General features: G+C 48.3%; 1 protein-coding gene across 1 annotated transcript in view; it reads left to right on the top strand.

Moving 5' to 3' along the window:
- The window catches only part of TAFAZZIN (tafazzin, phospholipid-lysophospholipid transacylase), a 51,056-nt gene that overhangs the window by 11,686 nt on the left and 12,579 nt on the right, over positions 1–26,791 (top strand). The window contains exons 5-7 of the mRNA XM_063951143.1: positions 20,570–20,650; positions 23,895–23,936; positions 24,015–24,077. Of these exons, the coding sequence (XP_063807213.1) occupies positions 20,570–20,650; positions 23,895–23,936; positions 24,015–24,077 (186 nt within the window). The remainder of the gene's footprint in view (positions 1–20,569; positions 20,651–23,894; positions 23,937–24,014; positions 24,078–26,791) is intronic.

Raw genomic sequence — 26,791 nt, 5'->3', positions numbered from 1 at the left:
CTAGCTGCCGACTCATCCTATGGGGAGGGGCGCTCAGTAATATATGCCTGTGTGTCGTGGTGAGTACTAGCTGCCGACTCATCCTACGGGGAGGGGTGCTCAGTAATATATGCCTGTGTGTCGTGGTGAGTACTAGCTGCCGACTCATCCTACGGGGAGGGGTGCTCAGTAATATGTGCCTGTGTGTCGTGGTGAGTACTAGCCGCCGACTCATCCTATGGGGAGGGGGGCTCAGTAATATATGCCTGTGTGTCGTGGTGAGTACTAGCTGCCGACTCATCCTATGGGGAGGGGCGCTCAGTAATATGTGCCTGTGTGTCGTGGTGAGTACTAGCTGCCGACTCATCCTATGGGGAGGGGCGCTCAGTAATATATGCCTGTGTGTTGTGGTGAGTACTAGCTGCCGACTCATCCTATGGGGAGGGGGGCTCAGTAATATATGCCTGTGTGTCATGGTGAGTACTAGCTGCCGACTCATCCTACGGGGAGGGGTGCTCAGTAATATATGCCTGTGTGTCGTGGTAAGTACTAGCTGCCGACTCATCCTATGGGGAGGGGCGCTCAGTAATATATGCCTGTGTGTCGTGGTGAGTACTAGCTGCCGACTCATCCTACGGGGAGGGGTGCTCAGTAATATATGCCTGTGTGTCGTGGTGAGTACTAGCTGCCGACTCATCCTACGGGGAGGGGTGCTCAGTAATATGTGCCTGTGTGTCGTGGTGAGTACTAGCTGCCGACTCATCCTACGGGGAGGGGTGCTCAGTAATATGTGCCTGTGTGTCGTGGTGAGTACTAGCTGCCGACTCATCCTATGGGGAGGGGGGCTCAGTAATATATGCCTGTGTGTCGTGGTGAGTACTAGCTGCCGACTCATCCTACGGGGAGGGGTGCTCAGTAATATATGCCTGTGTGTCGTGGTGAGTACTAGCTGCCGACTCATCCTACGGGGAGGGGTGCTCAGTAATATATGCCTGTGTGTCGTGGTGAGTACTAGCTGCCGACTCATCCTATGGGGAGGGGGGCTCAGTAATATATGCCTGTGTGTCGTGGTGAGTACTAGCTGCCGACTCATCCTATGGGGAGGGGGGCTCAGTAATATATGCCTGTGTGTCATTATGAGTACTAGCTGCCGACTCATCCTACGGGGAGGGGTGCTCAGTAATATATGCCTGTGTGTCGTGGTGAGTACTAGCTGCCAACTCATCCTATGGGGAGGGGCGCTCAGTAATATATGCCTGTGTGTCGTGGTGAGTACTAGCTGCCGACTCATCCTACGGGGAGGGGTGCTCAGTAATATATGCCTGTGTGTCGTGGTGAGTACTAGCTGCCGACTCATCCTACGGGGAGGGGTGCTCAGTAATATATGCCTGTGTGTCGTGGTGAGTACTAGCTGCCGACTCATCCTACGGGGAGGGGTGCTCAGTAATATATGCCTGTGTGTCGTGGTGAGTACTAGCTGCCGACTCATCCTACGGGGAGGGGTGCTCAGTAATATATGCCTGTGTGTCGTGCTGAGTACTAGCTGCCGACTCATCCTACGGGAAGGGGTGCTCAGTAATATATGCCTGTGTGTCGTGGTGAGTACTAGCTGCCGACTCATCCTACGGGGAGGGGTGCTCAGTAATATATGCCTGTGTGTCGTGGTGAGTACTAGCTGCCGACTCATCCTACGGGGAGGGGCGCTCAGTAATATATGCCTGGGTGTCGTGGTGAGTACTAGCTGCCGACTCATCCTATGGGGAGGGGGGCTCAGTAATATATGCCTGTGTGTCGTGGTGAGTACTAGCTGCCGACTCATCCTACGGGGAGGGGTGCTCAGTAATATATGCCTGTGTGTCGTGGTGAGTACTAGCTGCCGACTCATCCTACGGGGAGGAGCGCTCAGTAATATATGCCTGTGTGTCGTGGTGAGTACTAGCTGCCGACTCATCCTACGGGGAGGGGTGCTCAGTAATATATGCCTGTGTGTCGTGGTGAGTACTAGCTGCCGACTCATCCTACGGGGAGGGGTGCTCAGTAATATACGCCTGTGTGTCGTGGTGAGTACTAGCTGCCGACTCATCCTACGGGGAGGGGCGCTCAGTAATATATGCCTGTGTGTCGTGGTGAGTACTAGCTGCCGACTCATCCTATGGGGAGGGGTGCTCAGTAATATATGCCTGTGTGTCGTGGTGAGTACTAGCTGCCGACTCATCCTACGGGGAGGGGGGCTCAGTAATATATGCCTGTGTGTCGTGGTGAGTACCAGCCGCCGACTCATCCTAAGGGGAGGGGTGCTCAATAATATATGCCTGTGTATCATTGTGAGTACCAGCTGCTGACTCATCCTACGGGGAGGGGGGCTCAGTAATATATGCCTGTGTGTCGTGGTGAGTACTAGCTGCCAACTCATCCTAAGGGGAGGGGTGCTCAGTAATATATGCCTGTGTGTCGTGGTGAGTACTAGCCGCCGACTCATCCTACGGGGAGGGGCGCTCAGTAATATGTGGCTGTGTGTCGTGGTGAGTACTAGCCGCCGACTCATCCTACGGGGTGGGGCGCTCAGTAATATTTGCCTGTGTGTCGTGGTGAGTACTAGCCGCCGACTCAATCTACGGGGAGGGACGCTCAGTAATATATGCCTGTGTATCGTGGTGAGTACCAGCCGCCGACTCATCCTACGGGGAGGGGCGCTCAGTAATATATGCCTGTGTGTCGTGGTGAGTACAGCCGCCGACTCATCCTACTGGGAGGGGCGCTCAGTAATATGTGCCTGTGTGTCGTGGTGAGTACAGCCACCGACTCATCCTACGGGGAGGGGCGCTCAGTAATATGTGCCTGTGTGTCGTGGTGAGTACAGCCGCTGACTCATCCTACGGGGAGGGGCGCTCAGTAATATATGCCTGTGTATCATTGTGAGTACCAGCCGCCGACTCATCCTAAGGGGAGGGGCGCTCAGTAATATATGCCTGTGTGTCGTGGTGAGTACCAGCCGCCGACTCATCCTAAGGGGAGGGGTGCTCAGTAATATATGCCTGTGTGTCGTGGTGAGTACTAGCTGCCGACTCATCCTACGGGGAGGGGCGCTCAGTAATATATGCCTGTGTGTCGTGGTGAGTACTAGCTGCCGACTCATCCTATGGGGAGGGGTGCTCAGTAATATATGCCTGTGTGTCGTGGTGAGTACTAGCTGCCGACTAATCCTACGGGGAGGGGGGCTCAGTAATATATGCCTGTGTGTCGTGGTGAGTACCAGCCGCCGACTCATCCTAAGGGGAGGGGTGCTCAGTAATATATGCCTGTGTATCATTGTGAGTACCAGCTGCTGACTCATCCTACGGGGAGGGGGGCTCAGTAATATATGCCTGTGTGTCGTGGTGAGTACTAGCTGCCGACTCATCCTACGGGGAGGGGTGCTCAGTAATATATGCCTGTGTGTCGTGGTGAGTACTAGCTGCCGACTCATCCTACGGGGAGGGGCGCTCAGTAATATATGCCTGTGTGTCGTGGTGAGTACTAGCTGCCGACTCATCCTACGGGGAGGGGTGCTCAGTAATATATGCCTGTGTGTCGTGGTGAGTACTAGCTGCCGACTCATCCTACGGGGAGGGGGGCTCAGTAATATATGCCTGTGTGTCGTGGTGAGTACCAGCCGCCGACTCATCCTAAGGGGAGGGGTGCTCAATAATATATGCCTGTGTATCATTGTGAGTACCAGCTGCTGACTCATCCTACGGGGAGGGGGGCTCAGTAATATATGCCTGTGTGTCGTGGTGAGTACTAGCTGCCAACTCATCCTAAGGGGAGGGGTGCTCAGTAATATATGCCTGTGTGTCGTGGTGAGTACTAGCCGCCGACTCATCCTACGGGGAGGGGCGCTCAGTAATATGTGGCTGTGTGTCGTGGTGAGTACTAGCCGCCGACTCATCCTACGGGGTGGGGCGCTCAGTAATATTTGCCTGTGTGTCGTGGTGAGTACTAGCCGCCGACTCAATCTACGGGGAGGGACGCTCAGTAATATATGCCTGTGTATCGTGGTGAGTACCAGCCGCCGACTCATCCTACGGGGAGGGGCGCTCAGTAATATATGCCTGTGTGTCGTGGTGAGTACAGCCGCCGACTCATCCTACTGGGAGGGGCGCTCAGTAATATGTGCCTGTGTGTCGTGGTGAGTACAGCCACCGACTCATCCTACGGGGAGGGGCGCTCAGTAATATGTGCCTGTGTGTCGTGGTGAGTACAGCCGCTGACTCATCCTACGGGGAGGGGCGCTCAGTAATATATGCCTGTGTATCATTGTGAGTACCAGCCGCCGACTCATCCTAAGGGGAGGGGCGCTCAGTAATATATGCCTGTGTGTCGTGGTGAGTACCAGCCGCCGACTCATCCTAAGGGGAGGGGTGCTCAGTAATATATGCCTGTGTGTCGTGGTGAGTACTAGCTGCCGACTCATCCTACGGGGAGGGGCGCTCAGTAATATATGCCTGTGTGTCGTGGTGAGTACTAGCTGCCGACTCATCCTATGGGGAGGGGTGCTCAGTAATATATGCCTGTGTGTCGTGGTGAGTACTAGCTGCCGACTCATCCTACGGGGAGGGGCGCTCAGTAATATATGCCTGTGTGTCGTGGTGAGTACTAGCTGCCGACTCATCCTACGGGGAGGGGGGCTCATTCTCCCCACATTCTCACACCCACCCACACTGCTCTCATGAGACCAGGACATTTATCTTTTTCACAAAATAATGTTAGTACAGCTTTTTTTTTTTTTTTTTTTTTTCCAGCAAATGTGTCTTTCTCTTCTCTTTCTTCTTACACGGTACTTCCACCCCACTGTGTGCTATTCCCGTAATGTGTACCTCCATTGGTTGCACACCCTGCCAGCAGTAACCTATGCAGTGCGCCCCACATGGCTGCCTCGGTGGTTCCCCTGTGGGCGGGGTGTGCTTCATTTGGATCTTTCCATGCAGGGTATAGCATACGCCTACACAGGTGTCAGTTCTCCCATACATGCATTTGGCCCCTGTATGGCTCATCTCCCTCTGTGTAACCTTGTAGTGCGCCCAACATGGCTGCCTTATCTGGTGCGCTTGTGGATGGGATGAAAAATGTGTGGACCTGATGTTTCTATTGGAACCCTACTCTGAACTTAAGGACTCTGCAATCTCCCCATTTTGTGTTCTCTTCTAGGGGTGGACTATTCCACCGTGGGTAATCCTACGCAGTGCGCCTAAGATGGCTGCCGCACCTGGTGCCTTGTGATGGTGGAATACACAACCCCTGGAGGTTATTACTCAAAATGCTTACACCAATCCTGCATTATTCTTTCTGTGTCTTTGTCTGTGTGGTTTATCTTTTGATGTAATGCTTAAATCTTCTGTATTATGTGCATTGTGTGAGTTCTAGTTGGCGCCGCGGATGGCTGCCTCGGTGCTGCTCTGCCAAGCAGCCTTAGTTTTTAGTCTTAAATGTATAATATGTCTACTGTACAGTTGCATATGTGCAGTATGAACTCATATGTGTAATGTTTGTAATGTATGCTACTTTTTTTTTTTTTTTGTCCTCCATGTTGCTGCTTGGCGATGCATTGTACCACAAAGAATTCCTAGTGTACGTGAGTACACCTGGCCAATAAAGCTGATTCTTATCTTATCTTCTTCTTAATATATGCCTGTGTGTCGTGGTGAGTACCAGCCGCCGACTCATCCTAAGGGGAGGGGTGCTCAGTAATATATGCCTGTGTATCATTGTGAGTACCAGCTGCTGACTCATCCTACGGGGAGGGGGGCTCAGTAATATATGCCTGTGTGTCGTGGTGAGTACTAGCTGCCAACTCATCCTAAGGGGAGGGGTGCTCAGTAATATATGCCTGTGTGTCGTGGTGAGTACTAGCTGCCAACTCATCCTAAGGGGAGGGGTGCTCAGTAATATATGCCTGTGTGTCGTGGTGAGTACTAGCCGCCGACTCATCCTACGGGGAGGGGTGCTCAGTAATATATGCCTGTGTATCATTGTGAGTACCAGCTGCTGACTCATCCTACGGGGAGGGGGGCTCAGTAATATATGCCTGTGTGTCGTGGTGAGTACTAGCTGCCAACTCATCCTAAGGGGAGGGGTGCTCAGTAATATATGCCTGTGTGTCGTGGTGAGTACTAGCTGCCAACTCATCCTAAGGGGAGGGGTGCTCAGTAATATATGCCTGTGTGTCGTGGTGAGTACTAGCCGCCGACTCATCCTACGGGGAGGGGCGCTCAGTAATATTTGCCTGTGTGTCGTGGTGAGTACCAGCCGCCACAATAGAAAAGAAGCTGGTGATGAACAATGTGCGGCTAAAGCTGCCCTTGTCCCCAAGGTAAAAAAGTGTCACCCACACTTTGCACATACAAGACAGATAAAGGTTACCAAGGGTATCTGGGGCGCTAGATTCACTGGTCGTGCTTAGCTGGAATATGAACTGAACATGCGACTCTTAGAGAGAAACAAAAATATTCACATAGCGTAATACTGTAACACTAATTTTTAGTGATGTTAACACGATAAAGTTGGACTCGTACCCAAGAATGGATAAAAGATGCTTTAATGTGAAATCAATCACTGTGTTACATCTGATCCCTCGTTTGCTGCTCACACTTCACCCGAATGGTCCAGACCCTCCCAGATACAGTCAAAGTGGATGTATGTATGGGAAGAAAAAGCTCCAAATAGTGTAATGACGTAAATTAATATGTCGATTATAATGGATATTTCAAAGACTCTCACCATCCGGTAGAAGTTTTAAGGCACAGAATGGGTCTCTTGAATATAAAACAATGGTCACTGTCAATGGCTTTGATTCCTCATCATCCTGAAAGTTAGGGTTCTCCCCGATATACTCCCAGAAGATATGTAAGGAAAAGAGGGCTCCAAATAGTGTAACACCATTTATTTAAAACACAATTTAAAAAAACATGAACATGGGCAGGTAATGGACTCTCACCATACAAAAGATGTTTCAAAGGCAAGTGAACAGAAGATGGCCAGGCGTCCCCAGAAATCGTGCGTCAAACAAGCAGGTAAGTCGTTCCAGTCACCGCCCAGTACCTCCACCAACGCGTTTCGATAACTAGCTGTTATCTTTCTCAAGGTGTAAGAGGTAACTGCAAAGTGAGTGGTATTTATACCAAACAGTCCTAGTAAAAATGTATAACCTAATGCCAGACATGGATCTACTACTTCTCTAAGAACCCTATTCCTAACAATGGAAAAGTACTAAACATCCATTCCCCCATGTCCATTATTGGTTTTCCGTGTAATCCACAATTCTCCAACAGGTGTTAAGAAATATGCACTCAATCACTATTTGTTTCCGGCGGATATGAGTCATAAAAACGGCCCGCTTTCCTCTGTATATTTGTTGATGCGGCCGTACATACATGCTCCACTTCCGGCGGGAGATACGTCACATCCGGTGGAAGAAGGTCATCCACGTCTATGTCCCAGACGTGATGCACACCTAGCGGTCCTCATCCGACTTCCGGCGGGAGGGAACTGTCCATGTGTATTGTGCTGCCGGATTACTTCACCCCCCGGACATTTCTGTCACTTTGCGTTCCACCTCATGCGTGTCACCGCAAAACACGGAAGTTGTTGTCGGCTCAATCAATATCTCGTATATTTGGAGGCAATGTGATTAATCCATATGTGAAATAAATAAAAACATCGTAAGATTAACAAATGAAGCTAAAACTATATATTATTAAAAATAACTTTACAGGAACCACTTAGTTTCAAAGTCTTTATTCAAACCAAAGGGCTCTAAAGTTTTAAAGTTGAAAATATATTGCATTTCATTCATTGCTAATTTCTTCTGAATATCGCCTCCCCTTTTATCAGGGTGGATTTTTTTCAGTGCCATAAAATTTTTAATATGATTTACATTGCAATCGTGTACTTTCTTAAAATGGGACGATAATGCATGGGTATCGAGCCCCTTCTTGACATTACGAAGGTGCTCTCCCATTCTCACTTTCAGAGCCCTACTAGTGCGACCAATATAAAATTTGCTGCAGATGCATTCAATGCAATAAATAACATTCGTGGTGTGGCATGTTAAGAAATCAGTAATAGACCCTTTTTTATCATTAATTACCACGTCTATTATTTTATTGCCGATAATATTGGCAATTTCTCTATCGTCCTAAGTGGATGCTGGGGTTCCTGAAAGGACCATGGGGAATAGCGGCTCCGCAGGAGACAGGGCACAAAAAAGTAAAGCTTTTACCAGATCAGGTGGTGTGCACTGGCTCCTCCCCCCATGACCCTCCTCCAGACTCCAGTTAGATTTTGTGCCCGAACGAGAAGGGTGCAATCTAGGTGGCTCTCCTAAAGAGCTGCTTAGAGAAAGTTTAGCTTAGGTTTTTTACTTTACAGTGAGTCCTGCTGGCAACAGGATCACTGCAACGAGGGACTTAGGGGAGAAGTAGTGAACTCACCTGCGTGCAGAGTGGATTTGCTGCTTGGCTACTGGACACTAGCTCCAGAGGGACGATCACAGGTACAGCCTGGATGGTCACCGGAGCCGCGCCGCCGGCCCCCTTGCAGACGCTGAAGAGAGAAGAGGTCCAAAATCGGCGGCTGAAGACTCCTGAGTCTTCATAAAGGTAGCGCACAGCACTGCAGCTGTGCGCCATTTTCCTCTCAGCACACTTCACACAACAGTCACTGAGGGTGCAGAGCGCTGGGGGGGGCGCTCTGAGAGGCAAATAAAAACCTTATTAGAGGCAAAAAATACCTCACATATAGCCCACAGAGGCTATATGGAGATATTTAACCCCTGCCTAACTTCAAAAATAGCGGGAGACGAGCCCGCCGAAAAAGGGGCGGGGCCTATCTCCTCAGCACACAGCGCCATTTTCTCTCACAGAAAAGCTGGAGAGAAGGCTCCCAGGCTCTCCCCTGCACTGCACTACAGAAACAGGGTTAAAACAGAGAGGGGGGGCACTGATTTTGGCGATATTGTATATATATAAAAGATGCTATAAGGGAGAAACACTTATATAAGGTTGTCCCTATAAAATTATAGCGTTTTTGGTGTGTGCTGGCAGACTCTCCCTCTGTCTCCCCAAAGGGCTAGTGGGTCCTGTCCTCTGTCAGAGCATTCCCGGTGTGTGTGCTGTGTGTCGGTACGTGTGTGTCGACATGTATGAGGACGATGTTGGTGAGGAGGCGGAGAAATTGCCTGTAATGGTGATGTCACTCTCTAGGGAGTCGACACCGGAATGGATGGCTTATTTAGAGAATTACGTGAGAATGTCAACACGCTGCAAGGTCGGTTGACGACATGAGACGGCCGACAATCTATTAGGACCGGTCCAGGCGTCTCAGAAACACCGTCAGGGGTTTTAAAAACGCCCATTTACCTCAGTCGGTCGACACAGACACAGACACGGACACTGAATACAGTGTCGACGGTGAATAAACAAACGTATTTCTCATTAGGGCCACACGTTAAGGGCAATGAAGGAGGTGTTACGTGTTTCTGATACTACAAGTACCACAAGAAAGGGTATTATGTGGGAGTGAAAAAACTACCTGTAGTTTTTCCTGAATCAGATAAAATAAAATGAAGTGTGTGATGATGCGTAGGGTTACCCCGATAGCAAATATTGGCGTTATACCCTTTCCCGCCAGAAATTAGGGTACGTTGGGAAACACCCCTTAGGGTGATAAGGCGCTCACACGCTTATCAAGTGGCGTTACCGTCTCCAGATACGGCCGCCCTCAAGGAGCCAGCTGATAGGAAGCTGGAAAAATATCCTAAAAAGTATATACACACATACGGTGGTTATACTGCGACCAGCGATCGCCATCAGCCTGGAGATGCAGTGCTGGGTTGGCTTGGTCGGATTCCCTGACTGAAAATATTTTATTCATGTAGAGCATTTAATAGGATGCATTCTATATATATGTATGTGAGATGCACAGAGGGATATTTGCTCTCTGGCATCAAGATAAGTGCGTTGTCCATATCTCCCAGAAGATGTCAGGGACACGACAGTGGTCAGGTGATACAGATCCCATACGGCAGATGGAAGTATTGCTGTATAAAGGGAAGGAGTTATTTGGGGGTCGGTCCATCGGACCTGGGGACCACAGCAACAGCTGGGAAATCCAACCTTTTTTACCCCAAGTTACATCTCAGCTAAAAAAGACACCGTCTTTTCAGCCTCAATCTTTCCTTTCCCATGAGGGCATGCAGGCAAAAGGCCAGTCATATCTGCCCAGACATAGAGGTAAGGGAAGTAGACTGCAGCAGGCAGCCCTTTCCCAGGAAAAGAAGCCCTCCACCGCGTCTGCCAAGTCCTCAGCATGACGCTGGGGCCGTGCAAGCGGACTCAAGGTGGGGGGGTAGTCTCAAGAGTCTCAGGGCGCAGTGGGATCACTCGCAAGTTGACCCCTAGATCGTACGAGTATTATCCCAGGGGTAAAGATTGGAGAGTCGAGACATCTTCTCCTCGCAGGTTCCTGAAGTCTGCTTTACCAACGGCTCCCTCCGACAGGGAGGCAGCATTGGAAACAATTCACAAGCTGTATATCCAGCAGGTGATAATCAAAGTACCCCTCCTACGACAAGGAAAAGGGTATTATTTTTCCACACTATATTGTGGTACTGAAGCCAGACGGCTTGGTGACACATAGTCTAAATCTAAAATGTTTTGAACACTTACATAAAAGGTTCAAATCGAGATAAAGTCACTCAGAGCAGTGATAGCGAACCGGAAAAAAGGGGACTATATGGTGTCCCTGGACATCAAGGATTACCTCCATGTCAAAATTTTGTCCTTCTCATCAAGGGTACCTCTGGTTCGTGGTACAGAACTGTCAATATCAGTTTCAGACGATGCCGTTTGAATTATCCACGGCACCCCGGGCCTTTTTACCAAGGTAATGGCCGAAAAGATGTTTCTTCAAAGAAAAAAGGCATCTAAATTATCCCTTACTTGCACGACCTAAAAAGGGCAAGTTCCAGAGAACAGTTGGAGGTCGGAAGAGCACTATCTAAAGTAGTTCTTCGACGGCACGACTGGATTCTAAATATTCCAAGAATCGCAGCTGTTTTCCGACGATACGTCTGCTGTTCCTAGGGATGATTCTGGACACGGTTCAGAAAAAGGTTTTTCTTCCCGAGGAAAAAGCCAAGGAGTTATCCGACCTGTCAGGAACCTCCTAAAACCAGGAAAGGTGTCTGTACATCAATGCACAAGAGTCCTGGGAAAAATGGTGGCTTTTTACGAAGCAATTCCATTCGGCAGATTCCATGCAAGAATTTTCCAAAGGGATCTGTTGGACAAATGGTCAGGGTCGCATCCTCAGATGCACCTGCGAATAACCCTGTCGCCAAGGACAAGGGTATATCTTCTGTGGTGGTTGCAAAAGGCTCATCTATTGGAGGGCCGCAGATTCGGCATACAGGATTTGATCCTGGTGACCACGGACGCCAGCCTGAGAGGTTGGGGAGCAGTCACACAAGGAAGAAACTTCCAGGGGGTATGGACGAACCTGGAAAAGTCTCTTCACATAAACATTCTGGTACTAAGAGCAATCTAAAATGCTCTAAGCCAGGCGGAACCACTCCTGCAAGGAAAACCGGTGTTGATTCAGTCGGACAACATCACGGCGGTCGCCCATGTAAACAGACAGGGCGGCACAAGAAGCAGGAGTGCAATGGCAGAAGCTGCCAAGATTCTTCGCTGGGCGGAGAATCACGTAATAGCACTGTCAGCAGTGTTCTTCCCGGGCGTGGACAACTGGGAAGCAGACTTCCTCAGCAGACACGATATTCACCCGGGAGAGGGGGGTCTTCATCCAGAAGTCTTCCACATGCTAATAAACTGTTGGGAAAGACCAATGGTAGACATGATGGCGTCTCGCCTCAACAAGAAACTGGACAAGTATTGCGCCAGGTCAAGAGATCCACAGGCAATAGCTGTGGACGCACTGGTAACACCTTGGGTGTACAAATCAGTATATGTGTTTCCTCCTCTGCCTCTCATACCAAAGGTATTGAAGATTATACGGTGAGGAGGAGTAAGAACAATACTAGTGGCTCCGGATTGGCCAAGAAGGACTTGGTACCCGGAACTTCAAGAGTTGGTCACGGACGACCCGTGCCCTCTACTTCTGAGAAGGGACCTGCTACAACAGGGTCCCTGTCTCTTTCAAGACTTACCGCGGCTGCGTTTGACGGCATGGCGGTTGAACGCCAGATCCTAAAAGGGAAAGGCATTCCAGAAGAAGTCATTCCTACCTTGATTAAGGCAAGGAAGGAAGTCACCGCGAAACATTATCACCGCATTTGGCGAAAATATGTCGCGTGGTGCGAGGATCGGAGTGTTCCGACGGAGGAATTTCAACTGGGTCGTTTCCTACATTTCCTACAATCAGGATTGTCTATGGGTCTCAAATTGAGATCTATTAAGGTTCAAATTTCGGCCCTGTCAATATTCTTCCAAAAAGAATTGGCCTCAGTTCCTGAGGTACAGACTTTTGTTAAAGGAGTACTGCATATACAGCCTCCTGTGGTGCCTCCGGTGGCACCGTGGGATCTAAATGTAGTTTTAGATTTCCTCAAATCCCATTGGTTTGAACCATTGAAAAAGGTGGATTTTAAATATCTCACATGGAAAGTGACTATGTTACTGGCCCTGGCTTCCGCCAGGAGAGTATCTGAATTGGCGGCTTTATCTTATAAAAGCCCTTATCTAATCTTCCATTCGGATAGGGCAGAACTGAGGACTCGTCCGCATTTTCTCCCTAAGGTGGTATCAGCGTTTCACCTGAACCAACCTATTGTGGTGCCTGCGGCCACTGGCGACTTGGAGGACTCCAAGTTGTTGGACGTTGTCAGAGCCTTAAAAATATACATTTCAAGGACGGCTGAAGTCAGAAAATCTGACTCGCTGTTGATACTATATGCACCCAACAAGTTGGGTGCCCCTGCTTCTAAGCAGACGATTGCTCGTTGGATTTGTAACACAATTCAACTTGCTCATTCTGTGGCAGGCCTGCCACAGCCTAAATCTGTTAAGGCCCATTCCACAAGGAAGGTGGGCTCATCTTGGGCGGCTGCCCGAGGGGTCTCGGCATTACAATTCTGCCGAGCAGCTACGTGGTCGGGGGAAAACTCGTTTGTAAAATTCTACAAATTTGATACCCTGGCAAAAGAGGACTTGGAATTCTCTCATTCGGTGCTGCAGAGTCATCCGCACTCTCCCGCCCGTTTGGGAGCTTTGGTATAATCCCCATGGTCCTTTCAGGAACCCCAGCATCCACTTAGGACGATAGAGAAAATAAGAATTTACTTACCGATAATTCTATTTCTCGGAGTCCGTAGTGGATGCTGGGCGCCCATCCCAAGTGCGGATTATCTGCAATACTGTACATAGTTATTGTTAACAAATTCGGGTTATATTGTTAAGGAGCCATCTTTAAGAGGCTCTTTCTGTTATCATACTGTTAACTGGGTTTAGATCACAAGTTGTACGGTGTGATTGGTGTGGCTGGTATGAGTCTTACCCGGGATTCAAATTGCCTCCCTTATTGTGTACGCTCGTCCGGGCACAGTACCTAACTGGAGTCTGGAGGAGGGTCATGGGGGGAGGAGCCAGTGCACACCACCTGATCTGGTAAAAGCTTTACTTTTTTGTGCCCTGTCTCCTGCGGAGCCGCTATTCCCCATGGTCCTTTCAGGAACCCCAGCATCCACTACGGACTCCGAGAAATAGAATTATCGGTAAGTAAATTCTTATTATTTCTACAGGCCAGACATTGTCCACACCTATAGAACCCCTGGGATGTAATTCTTGGACCATTAGGTGGATTCTCATGGAAACTTCGGACCAGTTTGGACTGAAGATTACGGGCCCTCCTATAGATACACACAGGATTATCTGGTAGTTCAGCTCCTATCACTGGATCCCTTTTTAGTATGGGCCAGTGTTTTTTTAATATACCCCTTACTTTATTGTGTTGAGAGGAGTAGTCAGTTGTAAATGCCCATTTAAATCGATCGTTGTCTTCAACCCTCTTATTTTCTCTATTACCTATCAAATCCGATCTTACTAAACTGGTAACTTTTTCTAGTGATTCTCTTACTTCACCTTTATTATAACCACATTTAACAAAACATTCCTCCATCTCTATAGCTTGCGAGATATAGACATCTTGATCGGTGCAATTTCTTTTCATCCTTTTAAATTGGCTGGCAGGAATTGTACTAAGCCAATTGTCATGATGGCAACTAGACTTATCAATATAAGCTCTAGAGTCCGTGGGTTTGACATATGTTTTTGTCTTCAAACCCATATCTTCCACATAAATGGATAGATCGAGGAAGTGTACTTCCTTGTCACTAATGTCGAACGTTAATTTAATGTTCAACTCATTGGTATTAAGGTACGTACAAAACAATTCCAATGCCTCCAATTCTCCTCTCCAAATAAACAGGACGTCATCTATATATCTGTGCCAGGACACCAGGTTCGCCCCAAAAGGGCAGTTCTGCCATATGAACTCTTCCTCCCACACGCCCATGAAAATGTTTGCATAGCTAGGGGCGAACCTGGTGCCCATGGCCGTCCCACATCTTTGGAGGTAGAATTCGTCCTTAAACATGAAATAATTATTCTGTAGAATAAAATTAATTCCCTCCAATATGAACTCCTGGAGATTAGCAGATAATTCTGATTTCATTAATATTTGTTTCACTGCTTTAAGGCCTTGTTGATGATTAATTATTGTGTATAGTGAGTTAACATCTGCAGTCACCAAAAAGTAGCTGCTCTCCCATTTGAGTTGATTCAGTATCTTTAAAATATCACCAGTGTCCCTTAAATGTGAGCATTACACATCACCAGGGGTTGGAGATGATGATCAATCGTACAGGAAAGATTTGCTGTCAGAGAATCCACCCCCCGGAGACAATAGGTCTCCCTGGGGGGTTCTCACTGCTTTTATGCATTTTAGGCAATATATATAGTGTCGGTATGACTGGATGTTCCATGAATAGAAATTTATTCTCAGCATCCGTTAATACTCCTTTCTTATTGTACTTTTCTATTAACTCCTTTAGAAGCAGCTGCATTTTTTAGTAGGGTCACCTCGCATCTTTTTATATGTAACATTATCATCAAGTTGACGATGAATCTCTGCCTCATAATCCTTCCTATTTAAAAGTACAATCCCCCCCCCCCCCCTTATCGGCAGGTTTGATGATCAAATCCCTATTAGCAGTGAGGGTCTTAATGGCTTTCCTTTCCTTCGCTGTAAGGTTGTAATTCATTTTTTTGGAATCTGTCAACATCCTCCTTTACTAAATGTGCAAAGGATTCTAAAAAAACACCCTTTCAGATGTGCAGGATAAAACGTGGATCGAGGTTTAAATAAGGATTTTTCATGGTTGGCCTGTACTGCTGATTCACCTTCTTTTAGTTTGAAAAATTTCTTTAAAGTTAATTTTCTAGTAAACTTTTCAATGTCTATAAAGACCTTAAAAGGGTCTATTTTGGTAGAAGGAGCGTATTTAAGTCCCTTCTCCAAAAGAGACCTTTCTTCAGCAAGAAGTACATGGGAACTTAAATTGAAAATTTTTACTTTTCCTTTTGAATCTACTTCTTGAGTTACACCTCCCTGGTTTTCTGATACAATAGTACTGGTCTGATTCTTTTTGGTTCCTCTATTACGTTTGTGACCTTTGGTGCGCTCACGCCTCTTTTTTAGACCACCCCTTTTTCCACGGTGGTTTACCTTGAGTCTATCTGCCTTCTCCCTCTCTCTAAAAAAAGGGGTTTGATGTTCAATTTCCCTCAATGGTGCAAATCTGTTGCGGGTGACAAAAGGACTTAGCCAATTTGTCTGCTCCCTATTCCTCCAGTGATCTCTATGTTGTACGTAATTCCTTGTTGGTGTTCTCCAATGGGAATTACTATCCTTTCGATAATAGCGATTGGATTGGCCTTCTACCTCATTAGAGGATTTAAAATAGGGCCGCTTGTTCTCATAGTTTGCTGAATGAAATCTAGTGTCATAGCCTCTATGTTCACTCCTGTCATTATTATTCCCTTTGAAAAATGTTTTATTTTATTTACTGGTTTAACATATTGTTGGATGGGAGATTTATCCCTCAATCGTGTCTTATTCCCCATTTGGCATTCATTAGTATCCCTACGGAATTTGTTGGTTTTCCTTGAGATCAATAGTCTCTCAGACTTATCGATCCTCTCTTCTATGATCTTTTCTTTCTCCTTAAAATCGGGTAAATTAGTAAATGGAATAGTTAGTTCTTTAAGCCCTCTAATCTCCACATCTAAGGTTGTAAGATCTTTTCTCCTTTCACTGATGATCAATTCCATTAGTTTAAATGAACAGTCGGTTAGAATCAAATCCCACTCGTTCTTAAACTGTTCTGTGGCGGTGGTAAAACTGGATATTTTATCTATCCTCAAACCTTTTGGAATGATCTTAGAGGTCAGATACTTTTCTAGGTAACAACCTCCGACCATACCTTGTTTTCCTTCAAAAGCAAGGTTTCTGTTTTGTGTAAAATGTTATCTAGATCTTCATCTGCTATACTAACATCTACATCAGGAGAGGAGAAGGCAGCATCAAATTTGCGCATCCTATCCTCCCTAAAGTGAAACATATTGGCTGCACAGATCAACCACCCAGGTGAAAAATACCAATACAATAGAAAAGAAGCTGGTGATGAACAATGTGCGCCTAAAGCGTACATCTACCGTCAGGGCGGCACTCGCAGCCGTGCGGCGATGAGGGAGGTCACCAACATACTTCTCTGGGTGGAGGAGTTATTCATTCCAGGAGTGGAAAATTGGGAAGCCGATTACCTCAGCCGACAGGACATGCACCCGGGAGAGTGGACACTCCATCCCCAGGTGTTTTGTCAGCTTGTCCGCCGGTGGGGAAGACCACAGATCGACCTCATGGCGTCCCGCCTGAACCATCAGCTGCCTCTTTATTACTCTCGAACGAGAGACCCGGCGGCGGCAGGCGTGGATGCCCTCACAGCTCCTTGGATTTTCCGGTACGTTTATCTCTATCCTCCCTTCCCGCTGTTGTCTCGGGTTCTATACCGCATCAAGAGAGAAAACGCTCTGGTCCTCCTGGTGGCTCCATATTGGCCGACCAGAACTTGGTACTCCACCCTACGCCTGTTGTCAGTAGCCGAGCCTTGGCCCCTGCCACTACGAGACGATCTTCTGCAACAGGGTCCTTTTCTTTATCCAGACTTACGCAGGCTACGTTTGACGGCGTGGCTGTTGAGAAGGCCATCTTGAAAAGGAATGGGATTCCTCGTACGGTTATACCTACTATGATTCGGGCTAGAAAGTCAGTCACATCGTCTCACTACTACCGCATTTGGAAGGCTTATGTAGCCTGGTGTGAACGTCGACAGTTTTCTCCTTCAGTTTTTCGCTTATCCCGCCTTCTCAGTTTTTTGCAGGCGGGTTTTTCGTCAGGCTTAAGACTGGGTTCACTAAAGGTGCAGGTCTCGGCTCTTTCGTTTTTTTTCCAGAAAAAGTTGGCCTTGCTGCCAGAAGTTCAGACTTTCTTTCAGCGGGTTTTACGTATACAGCCTCCCTTTCGCCCCACAACAGCACCATGGGACATCACTCTGGTTCTCGCTTTTCTGCAATCCTCGTTGTTTGAGCCGCTGGAGTCAGTGGAGATGAAATATCTTACCTGGAAGGTGGTTCTTCTCCTGGCTCTCGCTTCGGCTAGACGGGTGTCGGAACTTGGGGCTCTTTCTTGTCGTCCTCCTTACCTGGTGTTTCATACTGATAGGGCCGAGCTCCGTACTCGCATGTCTTTTCTACCTAAGGTGGTGTCCGATTTTCACATCAATCAGCCACTTGTGGTTCCGGCTCTCTCGGTAGACTCTCCGGATTCAAGATCATTGGACGTAGTCAGAGCGCTCAAGATCTATGTGGATAGGACTAAGGCTATTCGGAAGTCCGATTCCTTATTTGTTTTATACGATGCTACCCGCCGTGGTTGGCCGGCTTCTAAGCAGACTTTGTCTCGATGGATTCGGCTGACCATCAGACAGGCTTATTTGGCAGCTTCTCGGGAACCTCCGGATTCAATTTCAGCGCACTCTACGCGTTCTGTGGGACCTTCGTGGGCGGCTGCCCGTGGGGTCTCCATGACTTCTTTATGTCGGGCGGCTACTTGGTCGGGCCGACATACGTTTGTCAAATTTTACAGGTTTGACACTTTTGCGGCCTCTGCGTCACAGTTTGGCCGAGCGGTTTTACAGGACTCTCAGCGCTCTCCCGCCCGTTTTGGGAGCTCTGGGACGTCCCCATTGTAACTGCGCTCCAGTGTCCCCTAGTGGATGAAGGAGAAATCTGGATTTTGGTACTTACCGATAAATCCCTTTCTCCGATTCCACAGGGGACACTGGACGCCAACCCAGCGCTGTCTCCTCCTTGTTCGCTTAACGGTTGCAGATCACTATGTGACTGCTTGTTTGTTTCAGGTTAACCTTTTGTTAGGTTCCAAGTTGGTTTTGTGTTATCCTGGTTTACATGGCAGCGTTAACCTCCTCTACTTTAACGTTAGTTTATTTCAGCTCTCCTCGGGCACAGTTTTACGTAGACTGGCTTGGAGGGGGGACATAGTAGGGGAGAAGCTAGCCACAGTGTTAGAGTTTTAAAGTGCCAGCTCCCAGTTACTGCCTACTATTTCCCCATTATAACTGCGCTCCAGTGTCCCCTGTGGAATCAGAGAAAGGGATTTATCGGTAAGTACCAAAATCCTGATTTCTGATATTAAATCATTTAAAAGTATATACCGTATACTAGCGCTTTTCATACCAGTTCTTTCCATATCTTACTCATGCTGTATCGGATCCTTGGACTGTAAACTCCGTTGGAACAGGGACTAATATGAATGACATACAGTCAGGTCCGTAAATATTGGGACATGGACACAATTCTCATATTTTAGGCTCTATACACCACCACAATGGATTTGAAATGAAACAAACAAGATGTGATTTATCTGCAGACTTTCCACTTTAATTTGAGGGTATTTACATCCAGATCAGGTGAACGGTGTAGGAATTACAGCCTGAAGTCTGGAACGCAACAACATCACCAGACGCTGGGTGTCATCCCTGGTGATGCTCTGCCAGGCCTCTACTGCAAATGTCTTCAGTTCCTGCTTGTTCTTGGGGCATTTTCCCTTCAGTTTTGTCTTCATCAAGTGAAATGCGTGCTCAGTCGGTTTCAGGTCATGTGATTGACTTGGCCATTGCATAACATTCCACTTATTTGCCTTAAAAAACTCTCTGGTTGCTTTCGCAGTCTGCTTCGGGTCATTGTCCATCTGCACTGTGAAGCGCCGTCCAATGAGTTCTGAAGCATTTGACTGAATAATATTGATCCTGAATTGATCCTGTTGCTTTTGTCAGCAGTCACATTATCAATAAATACAAGGGAACCAGTTCCATTGGCAGCCATACATGCCCACGCCATGACACTACCACCACCATGCTTCAATGATGAGGTGGTATGTTTTGGATCATGAGCAGTTCCTTTCCTTCTCCATACTCTTCTCTTCCCATCACTCAAGTAAAGTTGATCTTTGTCTCATCTGTCCATAGGATGTTGTTCCAGAACTGTAAAGGCTTTTTTAGATGTTGTTTGGCAAACTCTAATCTGGTCTTCCTGTTTTTGTCGCTCACCAATGGTTTACATATTTGTGGTGAACCCTCTATATTCACTCTTGTGAAGTCTTCTCTTGATTGTTGACTTTGACACATATACACCTACCTCCTGGAGGGTGTTCTTGATCTGGGCAACTGTTGTGAAGGGGTTTTTCTTCACCAGGGAAATAATTCTTCTGTCATCCACCACAGTTGTTTTCCGTGGTCTTCTGGGTCTTTTGGTGTTGCTAAGCTCTCCGGTGCGTTCTTTCTTTTTAAGAATGTTCCAAACAGTTGATTTGGCCACACCTAATGTTTTTTCTATCTCTCTGATGGGTTTGTTTTGATTTTTCAGCATAATGATGGCTTGCTTCACTGATAGTGGCAGCTCTTTGGATCTCATATTGAGAGTCAACAGCAACAGATTCCAAATGCAAATGTCACACCTGGAATCTACTCCAGACCTTTTACCTGCTTAATTGATGATGAAATAACGAGGGAATAGCCCACTCCTGTCCATGAAATAGCTTTTGAGTCGATTGTCCCATTACTTTTGGTCCCTTAAAAAGTGAGAGGCACATGTAGAAACCATTGTAATTCCTATACCGTTCACCTGATTTGGACGTAAATACCCTCAAATTAAAGCGGAAAGTCTGCAGTTAAAGCACATCTTGTTTGTTTCATTTCAAATCCATTGTGGTGGTGTATAGAGCCCAAAATATGAGAATTGTGTCCATGTCCCAATATTTATGGACCTGACTATATTCTGTGTAAAGAGCTGCATAAACTGGTGGCGCCATATAAATAATAATTACAGGAGGTAGGGTGGTTTTACGACAACATGAGAGGTGTGAGGTGCTGACATTGCTGAGGCTTTCTCTCTGCTAGGGGACGGGGTGTATCAGAAAGGCATGGACTTTGTCTTGGAGAAGCTGAACAATGGAGAATGGGTGCACGTGTTTCCTGAAGGTAATGACACTGATATATTGATACAGTATAAATTACTTTAGCATTTCCCGGGGTGTTCCCTATCATCATAGACAGGCACAGTGTTTCCAATCATCATAGACAGGCGCAGTGTTCCCCATCATCATAGACAGGCGCAGTGTTCCCCATCATAGACAGGCGCAGTGTTCCCCATCATCATAGACAGGCGCAGTGTTCCCCATCATCATAGACAGGCGCAGTGTTCCCCATCATCATAGACAGGCGCAGTGTTCCCCATCATAGACAGGCGCAGTGTTCCCCATCATCATAGACAGGCGCAGTGTTCCCCATCATCATAGACAGGCGCAGTGTTCCCCATCATAGACAGGCTCAGTGTTCCTCATCATCATAGACAGGCACAGTGTTCCCAATCATCATAGACAGGTGCAGTGTTCCCCATCATCATAGACAGGCGCAGTGTTCCCTATCATCATAGACAGGCGCAGTGTTCCCCATCATCATAGACAGGCGCAGTGTTCCCCATCATCATAGACAGGCGCAGTGTTCCCCAGCATCATAGACAGGCGCAGTGTTCCCCATCATCATAGACAGGCGCAGTGTTCCCCATCATCATAGACAGGCGCAGTGTTCCCCAGCATCATAGATAGGCGCAGTGTTCCCCGTTATCATAGACAGGCGCAGTGTTCCCCGTTATCATAGACAGGCGCAGTGTTCCCCATCATCATAGACAGGCGCAGTGTTCCCCGTCATCATAGACAGGCGCAGTGTTCCCCGTCATCATAGACAGGCGCAGTGTTCCCCGTCATCATAGACAGGCGCAGTGTTCCCCGTCATCATAGACAGGCGCAGTGTTCCCCGTCATCATAGACAGGCGCAGTGTTCCCCGTCTTCATAGACAGGCGCAGTGTTCCCCATCTTCATAGACAGGCGCAGTGTTCCCCATCTTCATAGACAAGCGCAGTGTTCCCCATCATCATAGACAGGCGCAGTGTTCCCCATCATCATAGACAGGCGCAGTTTTCCCCATCATAGACAGGCGCAGTGTTCCCCAGCATCATAGACAGGCGCAGTGTTCCCCGTCATTATAGACAGGCGCAGTGTTCCCCGTCATTATAGACAGGCGCAGTGTTCCCCGTCATCATAGACAGGCGCAGTATTCCCCATCATCATAGACAGGCGCAGTGTTCCCCATCATCATAGACAGGCGCAGTGTTCCCCATCATCATAGACAGGCGCAGTGTTCCCCATCATCATAGACAGACGCAGTGTTCCCCATCATCATAGACAGGCGCAGTGTTCCCCATCATCATAGACAGGTGCAGTGTTCCCCATCATCATAGACAGGTGCAGTGTTCCCCATCATCATAGACAGGTGCAGTGTTCCCCATCATCATAGACAGGTGCAGTGTTCCCCATCATCATAGACAGGTGCAGTGTTCCCCATCATCATAGACAGGCGCAGTGTTCCCCATCATCATAGACAGACGCAGTGTTCCCCATCATCATAGACAGGCGCAGTGTTCCCCATCATCATAGACAGGTGCAGTGTTCCCCATCATCATAGACAGGTGCAGTGTTCCCCATCATCATAGACAGGTGCAGTGTTCCCCATCATCATAGACAGGTGCAGTGTTCCCCATCATCATAGACAGGCGCAGTGTTCCCCATCATCATAGACAGGTGCAGTGTTCCCCATCATCATAGACAGGTGCAGTGTTCCCCATCATCATAGACGGGTGCAGTGTTCCCCATCATCATAGACGGGCGCAGTGTTCCCCATCATCATAGACGGGCGCAGTGTTCCCCATCATCATAGACAGGCGCAGTGTTCCCCATCATCATAGACAGGCGCAGTGTTCCCCATCATCATAGACAGACGCAGTGTTCCCCATCATCATAGACAGGCGCAGTGTTCCCCATCATCATAGACAGGCGCAGTGTTCCCCATCATTATAGACAGGCGCAGTGTTCCCCATCATCATAGACAGGCGCAGTGTTCCCCATCATCATAGACAGGCGCAGTGTTCCCCATCATCATAGACAGGCGCAGTGTTCCCCATCATCATAGACAGGCGCAGTGTTCCCCATCATCATAGACAGGCGCAGTGTTCCCCATCATCATAGACAGGCGCAGTGTTCCCCATCATAGACAGGCGCAGTGTTCCCCAGCATCATAGACAGGCGCAGTGTTCCCCGTCATTATAGACAGGCGCAGTGTTCCCCGTCATCATAGACAGGCGCAGTATTCCCCATCATCATAGACAGGCGCAGTGTTCCCCATCATCATAGACAGGCGCAGTATTCCCCATCATCATAGACAGGCGCAGTGTTCCCCATCATCATAGACAGGCGCAGTGTTCCCCATCATCATAGACAGGCGCAGTGTTCCCCATCATAGACAGGCGCAGTGTTCCCCATCATCATAGACAGGCGCAGTGTTCCCCATCATCATAGACAGGCGCAGTGTTCCCCATCATCATAGACAGGTGCAGTGTTCCCCATCATCATAGACAGGCGCAGTGTTCCCCATCATCATAGACAGGCGCAGTGTTCCCCATCATCATAGACAGGCGCAGTGTTCCCCATCATCATAGACAGACGCAGTGTTCCCCATCATCATAGACAGGCGCAGTGTTCCCCATCATCATAGACAGGCGCAGCAACTCTGTGTTCTGTATTAGGGCAACAAGTCATTTTCTGAGGGCAGTAAGTGGCTCATTTTACCTCTTCATGGGGCTAATTCAGACCTGATCGCTAGCAGGCAATTTTTGCAGCGCTGCGATCAGATAGTCGCCCCCCATAGGGGAGTGTATTTCCGCTGTGTAAGTGTGCGATCGCATGTGTAGCAGAGCTGTACAAACAGATCTTGTGCAGTCTCTGCGCAGCCCAGAACTTACTCAGCCGCTGCGATCACTTCAGACTGTCCGGGACCGGAATTGACGTCAGACACCCGCCCTGCAAACACTGGGACACACCTGCGTTTTTCCAGACACTCCCTGAAAATGGTCAGTTGCCTCCCACAAACGCCCTCTTCCTGTCAATCTCCTTGCGAACGCCCGTGCGAATGGATCCTTCGCACAAACCCATCGCTGAGCGTCGATCCGCTTTGTACCCGTGCAACGCGCAGTTTAGGCCTGATCTCTTGCTGTACGAATTCGCAGACTATCGATCAGGTCTGAATTAGCCCCCATGTCCGATCTCCAGTTGTGTGGGTGGACAGTGATACAAGTCGCAGGCTTCTTACACAGCTCTGCTCTCTTCCTAGGAAAAGTTAACATGACCCAAGACTTTGTGAGGCTGAAGTGGGGTGAGTGCTGGCAGTGTCCACTAAATGGGACTGTGTGATAAATGCTCAATCAACACTTGTACCCACATCTCTCTATAGGCATTGGACGCCTAATATCGGAGTGCACCCTGAATCCCATCATCCTTCCTCTCTGGCATGTGGGTGAGTACTCAGTCACACTTACCACTCATGATGTAATGTAGTAGCGTGCTTACTGGGGCTTCTGCAAAATGTCCACAAGATCCCCAGTGCAGCAGACAAGAGCTGTACAGTTGTGACTATTACTTTACTTCAGCCATGAGTAATATGGCCGCCTGTAAGCTATCCTCATTCTAATGGAGGAACGTTACCTCAGCCCTGAGTAATATTGCAACCTGTAGGCTATACTCATTCTAATGGAGGAACGTAAACTTAGCCCTGAGTAATATGGCCGCCTGTAGGCTATCCTCATTCTAATGGAGGAACGTTACCTCAGCCCCGAGTAATATGGCCGCCTGTAGGCCATCCTCATCCTCATGGAGGAACGTTACCTCAGCTCCGAGTAATATGGCCGCCTGTAGGCTATCCTCATCCTCGTGAAGGAATGTTACCTCAGCCCTAAGTAATATGGCCGCCTGTAGGCTACCCTCATCCTCATGAAGGAATGTTACCTCAGCCTTGAGTAATATGGCCGCCTGTAGGCTATCCTCCTCTTCACGGAGGAACGTTGCCTCAGCCCTGAGTAATATGGCCGCCTGTAGGCTATCCTCATCCTCATGGAGGAATGTTACATCAGCCCTGAGTAATATGGCAGCCTGTAGGCTATTCTCATCCTCATGGGGGAACGTTACCTCAGCCCTGAGTAATATGTCCGCCTGTAGACTATCCTCATCCTCATGGAGGAATGTTACCTCAGCCTTGAGTAATATGGAATGTTACCTCAGCCCGAGTAATATGGCCGCCTGTAGGCTATCCTCATCCTCATGGGGGAATGTTACCTCAGCCCTGAGTAATATGTCCGCCTGTAGGCTATCCTCATCCTCATGGGGGAATGTTACCTCAGCCCTGAGTAATATGTCCGCCTGTAGGCTATCCTCATCCTCATGGGGGAATGTTACCTCAGCCTTGAGTAATATGGAATGTTACCACAGCCCGAGTAATATGGCCGCCTGTAGGCTATCCTCATCCTCATGGGGGAATGTTACCTCAGCCCTGAGTAATATGTCCGCCTGTAGGCTATCCTCATCCTCATGGGGGAATGTTACCTCAGCCCTGAGTAATATGTCCGCCTGTAGGCTATCCTCATCCTCATGGGGGAATGTTACCTCATCCCTGAGTAATATGGCTGCCTGTAGGCTATCCTCATGGAGAAACGTTACCTTAGCCCCGAGTAATATGGCCACCTGTAGGCTATCCTCATCATCATGGAGGAATGTAACCTCAGCCCTGAGTAATATGTCCGCCTGTAGACTATCCTCATCCTCATGGAGGAATGTTACCTCAGCCTTGAGTAATATGGAATGTTACCTCATCCCGAGTAATATGGCCGCCTGTAGGCTATATGTAGCCCAGCCTCATGAAGGAACAGTACCTCAGCGGCCATATTACTCAGGGCTATCTGTAGCCTAATAGTGGAACGTTACGTAGATATTAAAAGGAGATTTCTGATTGTGAGATGACAGGACCGGCTGTTGCTACAGACCATTTGGCTACCATGAATTTCCATATTAAAATCTGGAAAGTTTTTATAGAGTATTTTGGAAACATTTAAATGGCACTACGAGAACAGCTGGGGACCAGCACTACTGATTGTGATCCCAATGTTAGACCCTGGCATGTGTGTGTATGAGCTGGAAGGAGGGGGCAGCACCAGGTAATCGGGGAAGTCACAGCTTGTGGATCCTGTGCAGAACTAATACTGCTCATTAGCTTATTGTGTGTTATGATGTTATTATCATCATTTATAAAGCATCTACGTGTTACACAGCACTGCGCATTGAAGGGATCATGATACAAACAAGCTATATACAGAAGGTGCCCCTATGAGCTTACAATCTGAGAGCGAACACAATATAATTTGAGTCACGGCACCCCTAGGCGAAAAGTTTCTTATTGAGAAATTTTTGGGGGAAAAAAATATTAAATGAAGTAAAATGTGCTGATGTGTCATCCTTAGGGTCAGTTATGTGGGGAGGGACAGGGTCTACTTCTGGTTGTCCTCATCATTTATGATTGGAAGACATCAGCACTGGTTTTGCCTATTATATTGACCATAAATATTTGAATTGGTTCTTGACCACCAATCCAAGGCACCCCAGCAAGTGTCCCGAGGCACCCCAGCAAGTGTCCCCAGTCACCCCAGCAAGTGTCCCGAGGCACCCCAGCAAGTGTCCCGAGGCACCCCAGGGTTCCTAGGGACACAGTGTGAGAACCACTGGACAAAAGGATCAGCATTCCCTCCAGCTGCTGATCTCGTACATACCTCACGGAACAGTGATACCCCTCCCTTACATGCACCTGTGATAGGCCAATATGTGGAAGGGGGGAACCCCTCCCTTACTTGCACCTGTGATGGGCCAATACGTGGGAGGGGGAACCCCTCCCTTACATGCACCAGTGATGGGCCAGTACGTGGGAGGGGACCCCTCCCTTACATGCATCAGTGATGGGCCAGAACGTGGGAGGGGAACCTTCCCTTACATGCACCAGTGATGGGCCAGAACGTGGGATGGGGAACCTTCCCTTACATGCACCAGTGATGGGTGGGCCAGAACGTGGGAGGGGAATCCTCCCTTACATGCACCAGTGATGGGCCAGTACATGGGAGGGGAACCTTCCCTTACATGCACCAGTGATGGGCCAGAACGTGGGAGGGGAACCTTCCCTTACATGCACCT

The sequence above is a fragment of the Pseudophryne corroboree genome, unplaced genomic scaffold (assembly GCF_028390025.1).
Source record: "Pseudophryne corroboree isolate aPseCor3 unplaced genomic scaffold, aPseCor3.hap2 scaffold_1414, whole genome shotgun sequence".
NCBI classification, from domain to species: Eukaryota; Metazoa; Chordata; class Amphibia; order Anura; family Myobatrachidae; genus Pseudophryne; species Pseudophryne corroboree.
This window is presented reverse-complemented; position numbering and strand designations above follow the sequence as displayed.